General features: G+C 40.3%; 1 protein-coding gene across 7 annotated transcripts in view; it reads right to left on the reverse strand.

The window, feature by feature from the left end:
• Positions 1–12,368, reverse strand: part of WDR59 (WD repeat domain 59) — a 94,337-nt gene that overhangs the window by 44,784 nt on the left and 37,185 nt on the right. For 6 of the 7 annotated variants that reach the window (XR_009216437.1, XR_009216438.1, XM_058528282.1 and 3 more), the window contains 3 exons: positions 11,606–11,722; positions 7,631–7,708; positions 4,699–4,855 (listed from right to left, as the gene is read on the reverse strand). Coding sequence is in view for 5 of the 7 variants with exons in the window: in XM_058528282.1 (XP_058384265.1) it covers positions 4,699–4,855; positions 7,631–7,708; positions 11,606–11,722 (352 nt within the window). In the remaining 2 variants the exon portion in view is untranslated. The remainder of the gene's footprint in view (positions 1–4,698; positions 4,856–7,630; positions 7,709–11,605; positions 11,723–12,368) is intronic. The other variant, XM_058528281.1, reaches the window with a different exon arrangement.

Here is a 12,368-nt window from a genome sequence, read left to right on the forward strand (position 1 = left end):
ACCCCTGTGTGCGCCTAACGAGACAGCATCTCTTCTGAACTACTGCCTGTTATGAGTTCCCCCATCTGGACTCATGTTCACATCAACAACTTTCTGACTCCACATCTGGCCTCTTTTCACGTCCTTGACTTTGAAGAAAAGTTACGCCTAATTCCTTTCTAAACCCAACTCCTCTACCTGTGCTGTCAGCCCTATTCCCTCTCATTTTCAAAGGGCCCTTGCTTTCCCACACACTCCCTTTCTTGTGTCTTCTCCTTGCCTTCACATAGAGGGGGCAGCAGCCTCTGCCAATCAACTTTGCCTACTTCTTACCTTTGAAGGCAACTTCATTTACCAAACAATTTCCTGCTGCCTCTGTTCACGCTACCTTACAATCTGGCTTCTAGCCTCAATCTGCTTTTGGAACTCCTCCCTTAATGATCATATGGCTTCCTATTTGTACAATTAAGTGCTTTTCTCTTACTCTGCATGGTGATCCTTCAGCAACACCTGAAACCAATGACTGCTGTTTCCTTCATGAAGCATCCTTTTCTGTTGGCCACAACATCCTGATTCTCTTCCTACCTCTCTGAGAGCTCCTGCACCACAGTGAAAACCAAAATCAAAGCTTGAGGTGGTCCAGTAAAAACTGACTAAGAAAACATGGCAGTAAAAATAAAACGGAGCAACATTAGGTTGTGAAAGAAGTAAAATATAAGAATATATGCAGGATGATTATATTTATAAAAGGTTCAAAACAAGCAAGTCTAAATTACTTGGGGGATGCATAAATGGGTGATAAAACTATAAAAACAGAAATCACTATCATAAGCATTAGGATAGTGTTTACTTCTGGGGGGAGGAAGGGGTTGTGGTCAGGAAGCGTCTGGGTTCTAGCAATGTTCTCTTTCTTGATCTTGGTGGTAGTTACGTTGATTTTCACTTTATAATAATTTGTTAAACTGTACATATTTTATGCAATTTTCTAGACAGATGATACATTTCACAACAAAAAGGAATTTTAAAAAACACCTGTAACTTGTACTCAAAATTTCACTATTGGCTAGACAGTCCCAATTTATACAATTTACCCTACCAACTTACAGATGCTGTAGATAACTGAAAATGGGTTGCTAAAAACTTCTTATTTAAACTCAAAACTACAGGCCAACCTCTCCCTGCCACACTGTGGGGAAACTATATCATCTATTTACTATGGCAAAATGTGACAGAATAAGTTGAAAGCCAAAGTCATGCATGCAAATTGATAGGATAAAGACCAACCAGCCTCATGTTTTTAGACACAAGAGAGATTTTAGAAATAAAGATGGGAAAATTAAGAGGATGATCAAAAGAGTCCCTTCAAACACGAACGAGGCAGGGCTGCCCACTCTCACCACTCCTGTTCAACATAGTACTGGAGGTTTTGGCCAGAGCAATTAGGCAAGAAAAAGGAATAAAAGGAATCCAAATAGGTAACGAAGAAGTGAAACTCTCACTATTTGCAGATGACATGATTTTATATATAGAAAACCCTAAAGAATCCGTTGGAAAACTATTAGAAATAATCAACAACTACAGCAAAGTTGCAGGGTACAAAATCAATCTACAAAAATCAGTTGCATTTCTGTATGCTAATAATGAACTAACAGAAAGAGAGCTCAAAAAGATAATACCATTTACAATTGCATCAAAAAGAATAAAATACCTAGGAATAAATCTTTACCAAGGAGGTGAACGACCTATACAATGAGAACTACAAGACATTATTGAAAGAAATCAATGATGACATAAAGAAATGGAAAGATATCCCATGCACGTGGATTGGAAGAATAAACATAGTTAAAATGTCTATATTACCTAAAGCAATCTACAGATTCAATGCAATCCCAATCAGAATCCCAATGACATTCTTCACGGAAATAGAAAAAAGAATACTAAAATTTATATGGGGCAACAAAAGACCCCGAATAGCTAAAGCAATCCTAAGAAAAAAGAACAAAGCTGGAGGCATCACAATTCCTGACTTCAAAACATACTACAAAGCAATAGTAATCAAAACAACATGGTACTGGTACAAAAACAGACACACAGATCCATGGAACAGAATTGAAAGCCCAGAAATAAAACCACACATACACGGACAGCTAATCTTCGACAAAGGAGCCAAGAACATACAATGGAGAAAGGAAAGTCTCTTCGATAAATGGTGTTGGGAAAACTGGGACAGCCACATGCAAAAGAATGAAAGTGGACCATCTGCTATCGCCATTCACAAAAATTAACTCAACATGGATCAAAGGTGAGACCTGAGACTGTAAAACTCATAGAAGAAAATATAGGCAACACACTATTTGACATTGGGTTTAAAGGAATCTTTTCACATGACATGCCTACCTAGACTAGGGAAACTAAAGAAAAAATAAACAAGTGGGACTTTATCAGATTAAAGAGCTTCTACAAGACAAACGAAACCAGAATCAAGATGAACAGACAACCCACCAGCTCGGAGAGAATATTTGCAAAACATACATCTGACAAGGGGTTGATCTCCATAATATATAAAGAACTCACACAACTGAACAACAAAAAAACAAACAACTCGATCAAAAAATGGGCAGAGGAAATGAACAGACACATCTCCAAAGAAGATATACAGATGGCCAATAGGCACATGAAAAGATGTTCAACATCATTAATCATCAGGGAAATGCAAATCAAAACAACACTAAGATATCACCTCATGCCCGTTAGAATGGCTATAATCACCAAGACAAAAAACAACAAATGTTGGAGAGGATGTGGAGAAACAGGAACCCTCATACACAGCTGATGGGAATGCAAACGGGTGCAGCCTCTATGGAAAACGGTATGGAGATTCCTCAAAGAATTAAAAATAGAGATGCCCTATGATCCAGCCATCCCACTACTGGGAATCTATCCAACAAACCTGAAATCAACAATCTAAAGAGGCTTATGCACCCCTATGTTCATTGCAGCATTATTCACCAGAGCCAAGAAGTGGAAGCGACCTAAGTGTCCCTCGACTAAAGACTGGATCAAGAAAATGTGGTATATATATATACAATGGAATACTACTCAGCCATAAAAAAAGACAAAATCGTCCCATTTGCAACGACATGGATGGGCCTGGAGGGTATTATGTTAAGTGAAGTAAGCCAGAAGGAGAAAGACAACACTGTATATCTCACTCATATGTGGAATATAAACCAACACATGGAAGAGAAAACTGTATTGTGGTTACCAGGGACAATGGGGGTGGAGGGTGGGCACAAGGGGTGAAGGGAGTCATATATATGGTGATGGCCCAACAAAAATGTACAACCCCAAATTTCACAATGTTAAAAACTATTAAAACATCAATTAAAAAAAAAAAAGAATAAACTCCACACACACACACACACACACACACACACACACACACACACACACAGAGTCGCTTCAATGGGCCGGCCCAGTGTCGTAGTGGTTAAGTGTGCGCACTCCACTACGGCGGCCCAGGGTTCAGATGCTGGGCGTGCACCAACGCAACGCTTGTCAAGCCATGCTGTGGCGGCATCCCATATAAAGTAGAGGAAGATGGGCATGGATGTTAGCCCAGGGCCAGTCTTCCTCAGCAAAAAGAGGATTGGCGACAGATGTTAGCTCAGGGCTAATCTTCCTCACACACAAAAAAAAGAGTCCCTTCAAAAACTTTCACAGAAGAGGCTTGTGAGGGTCACAAACAAGCTGGGATAAGATGATTGCTCTAACCCCAAGTCCACTAGGGTCCTTTCCTGGGACTCTGGACAAGCCACACCACTCCTCTGCCTGACTCTCCTTCTGTAATATGGAAAGACCAAGAAATACACCTCTGTTCTGTAAAACCTTTAGAGAGCATGACAATAAGATCTCAAGAAAAGAGAGGCTGCAACTAAATTTGCATGGTGAGTTGGCGGAGAAACTGAGGCTGAGGGCTTCCTAACTCATTATGCTTATAACTCTGCATTAGTGAGGGCTGGCGAGAGTAAGCTGCAATAACAAACAATCCCAAAACCTCAGTGGCTTAAAACAAGGATTTCTTGCTCACTCTACATCTCCACCTCATCCTCACTCCTGACGGGAGCAGCGCCATCTGGAGTTTTGCCAGTTGCTGTGGCAGAAGCAAAGAGAGTGTATAATTGCTCACTGGCTGTTAATACTTCAACCAGAAAAGATCGCCTCACTTCTGTTCATGTTTCATGATCAAAGCAAGTCATTTGGCCAAATCGATCTTTAAGGGAACAGGAGGTAAAATATCACTATGCGGTTGTGAAGAGAACTGGGAATATGCAGTGGGTGGTACTAATGATGACCTCGGGTCTCCCTTATCAACAGAGGAGCAAGAGGCAACTGCCAGAGACTTCTAAGGTTAGTGACCCCAGACTTTCAGCCCTAGAAATGATCCAACAGCAAACCCATCAACCTCTTACAGATCTCTTCCATGCATGAGAAAGACTACCCTGAACACAAGAGATGAGGAGGGAACCTGGGGGAAGAACCACAGTCATACACCACTGTACCCATCTACAATTAAAGATGGTGGTCCCCTGACTCCCACTCCCAAAGCCCAGCCCTGTTTCTGCATCCTCCTCCCTGGATCACACAGCCAACCCAACTGGAGCTACTGGTGAACAGGGCTCAGAAGTAAATCAGGCAGCAGTCTCCTCTCCCACTCACCTTCCTTCTGTTTCCTCCACTGGAACTCCAGCACCACGTCATCATGCCCCACAAAGGTATGGACTGGGGTGTTCAAGTCAAAGACATTCCACAAGAGAAGACTATTTTCCCTCCGCAGCTGGGGAACCATCACAGTCACTAATCCATTGCTGAAAGGCTACGGCAAGAAAGGGAAAAACAGGTGATTATGCCAGGGAGAATCAGCTGAGTTGTGAGTACCAAAGCTGGAATTCTTTCCTAACTGAAATCAATTAGATGATGGAAAGTCCCAACCCAACTGGGGAAAATTTTCCCAAATACTGTAAGTTGACCATCACATCTATTTTTCTTTCACTTTTCTTTTACTTTTTCTTTGCTATGGAATACACTACAGCAAGTGAAAAATAAAGCTAAGCCAAATACTGGGAGAAAAACTTTTTTTAACCTAAAATAAGCAAATGGCTCTGACTGCTGCACACTGGAACACACTGTTCCACAATCTAGCTATTCTCCATGAGTTTCCACTAAGAATTACCAAGTGCTTTCCCAGAATGAGCATGCAAAGCACACCAGGGAAAACCCCAGGGCAGCAAACATAATTCTTGCCATGTGACCATGCACCAGAAGCACCCATCCACACGAAGCATCACCTTCCCACCACTTCAAACACACAGTTATTCAAAGGAAAATCTTTCAACCTCAGGACGGACAGGTTTTGCTTACCAACACCCAATCTTCTAGGTAGCTAAGGGGCCAATCTGGTTGATAATTAGACTCTGTTCTTTAAGGAAGAGACCGCAGTTGCCTAAGAGCACATTTATCTTCATCTCCCCTCCTGGCAGCACTACTCGACTTCTCTGTTTATTTTTTGTTTTTGTTTTGTTTTTTTGTGAGGAAGATCAGCCCTGAGCTAACATCCACGCCAATCCTCCTCTTTTTGCTGAGGAAGACTGGCCCTGAGCTAACAACCATGCCCATCTTCCTCCACTTTATATGCGACGCTGCCACAGCATGGCCTGCCAAGCGGCGCCAGTGCGCACCCAGGATCCAAACCCGGGCTGCCAGCAGTGGAGCGCGTGCACTTAACCACTACGCCACAGGGCCAGCCCGTTCTCTGTTTATTTTTTAAGCAAACATATTAATCCAGAGAAGTATTTCAAGTCATAAGAACAATATGTGATTTCTTGACAAGTGCTCCCAGTTGCAAAAACTACTTAATATCCAAATTATCTTCTATGCTCCACAATGCCCCAGGGGGACCCAGCCTTTGTACAAAAGTAGCTTTATTCATCCCTCTGCTCCCTTTCAAATTCACACTGAAGGAAATACATTATCTCTGATCAGCAGCTATCAATGTGGCAATGGAAAAATTGTTGGAAGGTTGATAATAGCCTATCCCCTATATGTGTAGCATTTTACGGTTTATAAAGCATTTTCATATACAAATTTTCAAAATGAAGGCCTACTGTACATGTACTAAATGCCACTGAATTGTACACGTTAAAATGGTGAATTTGATCACAATAAAAAAGGCATAGTAAAATTATTTTACAAAAATAATTTTAGGCAAGTAAAAATTATTATTCATATTCTACAGAGGAGGAAACTATTGCTCAAAAACATCAAGTGGCTTGCCCCAGGCCACACAAATATTAAATGGCTCATTGCAGCATTACTAACAACAGCCAAGAAGATGTGGAAACAACCTAAGTGTGTGTGTATATATATATACACACACACGCACACAATGTAATATTATGTATATATACACACACACACAGACACACACGCACACAATGTAATATTATTTAGCCGTGAGAAAGAAGGAAATCTTGTCATTTGTGACAACATGAATGGACCTTGAAGGTATTATGCTAAGTGAAACAAGTCAGATAAAGACAAATATTGTATGATATCACTTCTATATGGAATCTAAAAAAGCCAAACTCATAGAAACAGAGACTAGAATGGTGGTTAACAAGGGCTGGGGGTAGGGGGAAAGGGGAGATATTGGTCAAAGAGTACAAACTTCCACTTATAAGATGTGTAAGTTCTCGGGATCTAATGTATAGCATCGTGATTATAGTTAATACTATATTAGATACTTGAAAGTTGCTAAGATGGGCCGGCCCCGTGGCTTGGCGGTTAAGTGCACGCGCTCTGCTGCTGGCGGCCTGGGTTCGGATCCCGGGCACACACCGACGCACCCTTCTCCAGCCATGCTGAGGCCTCGTCCCACATACAGCAACTGGAAGGATGTGCAGCTATGACATACAACTATCTACTGGGGCTTTGGGGGAAAAAATAAATAAATAAAATTATAAAAAAAAAAGAAAAAGAAAAAAGAGAAACTTTAAAAAAGAAAAAAAGAAAGTTGCTAAGAGAGTAGATCTTAAATGTTCTCACCACAAAAAATAAATGGTATTATGATGGAGGTATTAGCTAATGCTATGGTGGTAATCTTTTGTAATATATAAGTGTATCATATCAACACACTGTGTACCTTGAGCTTATCCTGTGTTACATGTCAATTATATCTCAATAAAGCTGGAAAAAATAATTAAATGGCTTTGCCAGGCCCAAAACCCAGGTCTTCTGACTCTAAAGCCAGAGTTCTTTCCATTGCAATCCACTGACCTCAAGTCTCTCAACCCTCTGCCTCAATCTCACCCTCTTCCCCTGGTATTAGTGACCACCTTCCTTCACACCACCTACTTTCCCAGTCTAGCTATGGTTAGCAATTCTAATACAGATTCTTACTCAACATTCCAAGGGAAAATTTCTAAATAGTTAACAGCTTTTATGCCATCATTACCACCTTTGCCCCACCTCTACACGAAGAGAGAAAGAGAAAACTGCCTCACAAAGAAAATAAGAGAAAATGTCCCTTGGCTCCTTGTGTCTGGAACACCAAGATGAAGTTTCCCAGCAAGAGGTAGGGTGTCTCACTCACAGTGTATCTGGCCTTCCAGACAGGCACCTGGCAAGGGAGAATATTGAGGTATTTCCGAGGCTGGCGGTAATCCCAGAACTGGAAGAAAGAAAGCAGGATAATTTGTGAAATAAATGTCATTAAAAAAAAAAAACTCAACTATTGAAATAAGCAGAGACGTCCACGTCATTACTTTTTGTCCTCTAAAGATACATTCAATAGTGCATTTTAGTCAGCCCCCACAGCCACGCTACTGTGACAGAGACACAAAGAAAACTTCCCTTTCACACTTATAAACATTACAGGAGAATTTCCGGATTTCACAAGGATGACCCCTCGAGGCAGATCACTGTCAGCCTGCCTAATCTATTAAACAACCTTGTAGGTGAAAGGTAGAAGAGACCTGTTTTCATCCTGTATCACTTTTACCCCTTATAGGGTAATTTAACTAATAACAGTAGCTGAAATGTACTATTTACTGCATTTCAGACATATGTTTAGAGCTTTAAGGTTTTTACACCATTTAATCGTTACAACAACCATATAATGGGTGTTATTAATCTCTGTCAAATGTAGAAGCTAAATTACTAAATGATGTAACTTGCCCGAGGTCACACAGGATAAAGGTGGCTGTGTGACTGGGCACCAACCCCCTCACATACACACTCGTTCACCCCCTCCAACATGGAAGGTGTGGAACTTGAAGCTGTAGACACACAAAGGTGAGCCAGGCACAAACCCTGCCTTAGAGATGCCTATGCTTTTAATGGAGAGACAAACATACTTAGAGCTTGAGCATTTGTCACGAAAGCAGGAAAAGACAGCGCATCAAAGGCAGGAGGGCCACGACTGAAACCCTGAACTATTCAGTATTAAGAAATGATTTTCAAAAATGGATGACAGAAGCCACTGACTGGAAGACAGTTTGGCAGCTTCTTAAAAAGTTAAATGCACACGTACCATATGACCCAGCAATCCCACTCCTACATATTTGTCCTAGAAAACTGAAAAGTTCCGTTCACAGAAAGATCTGTAAATGAATGTTCATAATAGCTTTATTCACAATCACCGAAAACTGGAAACATCCCAAATGTCCTTCAATGGGTCAACAGATAATAAATTGTAGTATATCCATATAGTGGATTATAACTCAGCAATAAAAAGTATATGAACTATTAATTCTTAAAACAACTTGGATGGATCTTAAAGGTGCTATGCTAAGTGAAAGAAGCCAATCTCAAAAATTCACATACTGCATGATTCCATTTAAATGACATTCTCAAAAAGACAAAACTGTAGTGATGGAGAACAGATCGGTGGTGGCCAGAAGTTAGGGGTTGGGGGAGGGTGTGAACATAAAGGGACAGCATGAGGTAACTCTTGTTTCTTCTTATAACTCTTTTTTGCCAAATTCAGGCCCCGTATTCAAAATAACAAAACTGTTAAGATGTCTTTGCCATCTAAATGGCTTTTGGGTTTCCCAGATGGCCACAGGGTAAACTATAACTTGCTTCCTCAACTTACAAAAGAGGGGAAAGTACAAATAATTAGGTATGCTTGGCATTCTTCAGATTTTTAATTAGCTCAACACCTTGTGAAGGTTTCCTATTATCAAGTCCACCATATATGGAAAAACTAGCAAATGAAAGAGAAGTTCAACCTGCCTGGGTTAATTATACACAAGTAAAATATTGTTACTATGAATGCATTTCCGCAAATGTTTACTTTTCAGGTTGGACAGCAGCATATTCATGGTTCATTTACAAAGACTGGCATGATAACTGTTAACAAAATTAGTCCTTTTAAAAAAAATTTTGTTTCTAGATTTAAATATGTTCATCAGTTGGTGACCATTATAACATATAATTTATGGGATAAATTAGAGGACTCCGGAGACCTGACAAAGACCTCACTCACTTCATAACATGTTCTTATTCTCAAGGCAGTCACCGATGGAGTCTTATGAAACGATTACATGTGACACACAAACAGAGGACCTCAATCTGTTTCAATCTGATAGAGTTGGTTATATAACAAGATAACCAGAGCCATGCCATCCTCCTGTCCATAGGTGATTTCTGCTTTTCTCTTCTCATTGCCGAAGGGCCTCAGCTACAAGCTACGGATCAGAAGGGAAGGCTTCTGAAGAAATATCAGAAGAGCCTCAGTAAAGAACTAGGTTCTTAACTGCTGACATCACAGGGAACAGCCTCATGGGTATAGGCTTCTCAGTAAGGCTGACCTTGTCCCAGGGGCAGACACACACCTCTGTACCAAGGGACCTCGTCTGGATTGCCAGGACTCTTAGTCTAGAAGACGGCAATTTTGTAAAATAGACTGCTTAACCCAAGATCAGGAAAAAAATAATTGATTATCTAAAATGATATAAACTAATTTCACTGTGGTTAATGTTCTATTTTTAATGGCCATATAAGAAAAATCCTTTTCTTTGTTTTTGATCTAGCTCTAACTTGCAATTCAACAGTTTTACAGTTTAACAACTTACAAACTAAAGTGAAACACTCATTCAATGGTATCTTGTTCCAGCTGACCCCTTAGAATTCAGAAAATAAAAACAGAATAAAAATTATAACTATAAATTACAAGCTAATAAATTGCAAACTTAAAATTGTTATGTAGGAAAAAATAACATATTGATCATCATTAACAAATTTCTAAAAACAATGGCTGAACATTATGCAAAGTGCCTCCGAACTGTCTCATTTTTTACAATTATGTTATTTATATATATTCAATAAAAACTGTCTTCTTTCCTACCAGGATATAGTGGAATAAATCAAATACCATGCCAAAAATCTCATTTAATTTGTAAGCTAAGCCTACTAGTAAGGAACAAGGACTGCATTTCACATGTGGAAATGGCCTGTTACCTGCTTTATTACCTATGGAGTCCTAGCCTCAAGGGTAATAAAGATGTCAATGAATATCGACAAACTTGGGGACCTCAAAGAAAGAGGAGGAGGTGAATTGGATGGTTTCTGGTTCCTGAACTTGGGAAACAAGCTGATCTGGGTATGGGGACAAAAACCCAAATCCCCAAAAAATAAACCACTTCTGGCACATAAAAGTAAATTACAACCCTAGGGGATTTACAAACCTCAAGACAGAAGTTAGCTTTTAAGCCTTAATGTGTGATTCTAGTTTTGCTAACCATACCAAAAAGACATTGTATGTGCTTGTGTAAGTAAAACAAAGCATTAAATTAACAATGCTGAATCACAAAATTGCTAAGCAAACTTTTGTGGTCAGGTCTCTGTCCTTCCGGGCAGAGACCTGACCACAAGGAGGAACTGTGGAGCAAGGCTGACTCTGCCCTGCGTCCTTTTGAACAAGGGTGCATATCACATCCCACAGTTGGAAAGAAAAAACAAATAAGAACCACTGCTCTCTGAGATAAACCAAAAATAACAGGGTCACCGAAACACATAACCCCTTGAGCATTTCCTGTAAGTTAAAGAATCTCATAAAACAACTCTTTCCCTGACTTTTGCAATGCTGTTGACTAAAGATGTCATAACTTTTGCACATATGATAATCATGTGAGGAAATTGTTTCTCCATCCCAGAAAGACTAATTGTAAACTTGGTAACGTTAACAATTTTGTGGGCTTTTCTTCTTTATTTATAGTCTGTCGTGTTTTTTCTTTGATGGGCCAATCTTTCTGAAATCTGACTTCCTGGCAACTTCTTTGCAAGTACGCTGCTTTATTTTTCTAAACGCTTTTGTCTCTGACTTCCTTTCACAAAAGGAAAGAAGAAAACCCTCTGACTGAATTCTAGGAGCCAGATCAGATGTATGCTACTATTTCACTCTTGCTAGGCTACATAACGAGGTTTACTTGCTCAGCTCCCCAAGAAGCACACACATCCCTGAAACACACATACTATGCTAACCTACTTCCGAAGAAAGTGCTGTCATACACCCCTGATGCCTCCCACACACAGCTCTCCAACTGCCCCAGTGGGTGTCACTCACCTTGACAGAGTTGTCTTGACTAGAGGTAGCAAGAATGTGCTCACTGTCTGGGTGCCAGTCCAGGCCATGGATTTTGGAGAGGTGGGCTGCTAGATATTCCACTGCTGTACTGGGTTTCTACAACAGGATCAGCACTGAGTGTCGTCAACTTAGAAAGAACTCATTGATTGTCTACCACATGACAGTCTGCTAGGTGCTGTGTGGGGATACAAAAGTACTACCAGATCCCGTCTCTATCCTTAAGAAACTCCACTTTGTTTTGTTTAAAACAAAACAACGACAGAAAAAGACTTATCCAGCTCTCCTTCGCCCATGCTCTGTATATGGGCCTGGGAGCCTAATTTCCTTCTGCTCCAGCCCCATGCACGACTTTAATGAAGGATACAAGGTAGTGGGTGTTTTCCCCTTTAGTAGTGGGGTCTGCAATTCCTGCTCCCCTTCTTCACAATCACCCTGGAAAAGGGGCTGACATTCAAACAGACCCAATCTGAGGGTAAAACCACCAATCTTAAAGTGATCAAGCACCAAGACCCCAAAAGAGAATGAACACACATCACAAAAGAAAACAATGTGTGATTAACGAGCATATATAAAACGAACAAGCTCAGAAGGAAACTTTACAAATATATGTTAAAACAAGATTTTTTTAAGCTATCAAATTAGAAGTTATTTGTAAATAATACTCAATGCAGTGAAGCTGCAGTTTGTCACTGCTGGTGTCCGTGTACAACTTTTTTGGGAAAAACTTTGGCAATATTTATCA

This window comes from Diceros bicornis, chromosome 32, assembly GCF_020826845.1.
Source record: "Diceros bicornis minor isolate mBicDic1 chromosome 32, mDicBic1.mat.cur, whole genome shotgun sequence".
NCBI classification, from domain to species: Eukaryota; Metazoa; Chordata; class Mammalia; order Perissodactyla; family Rhinocerotidae; genus Diceros; species Diceros bicornis.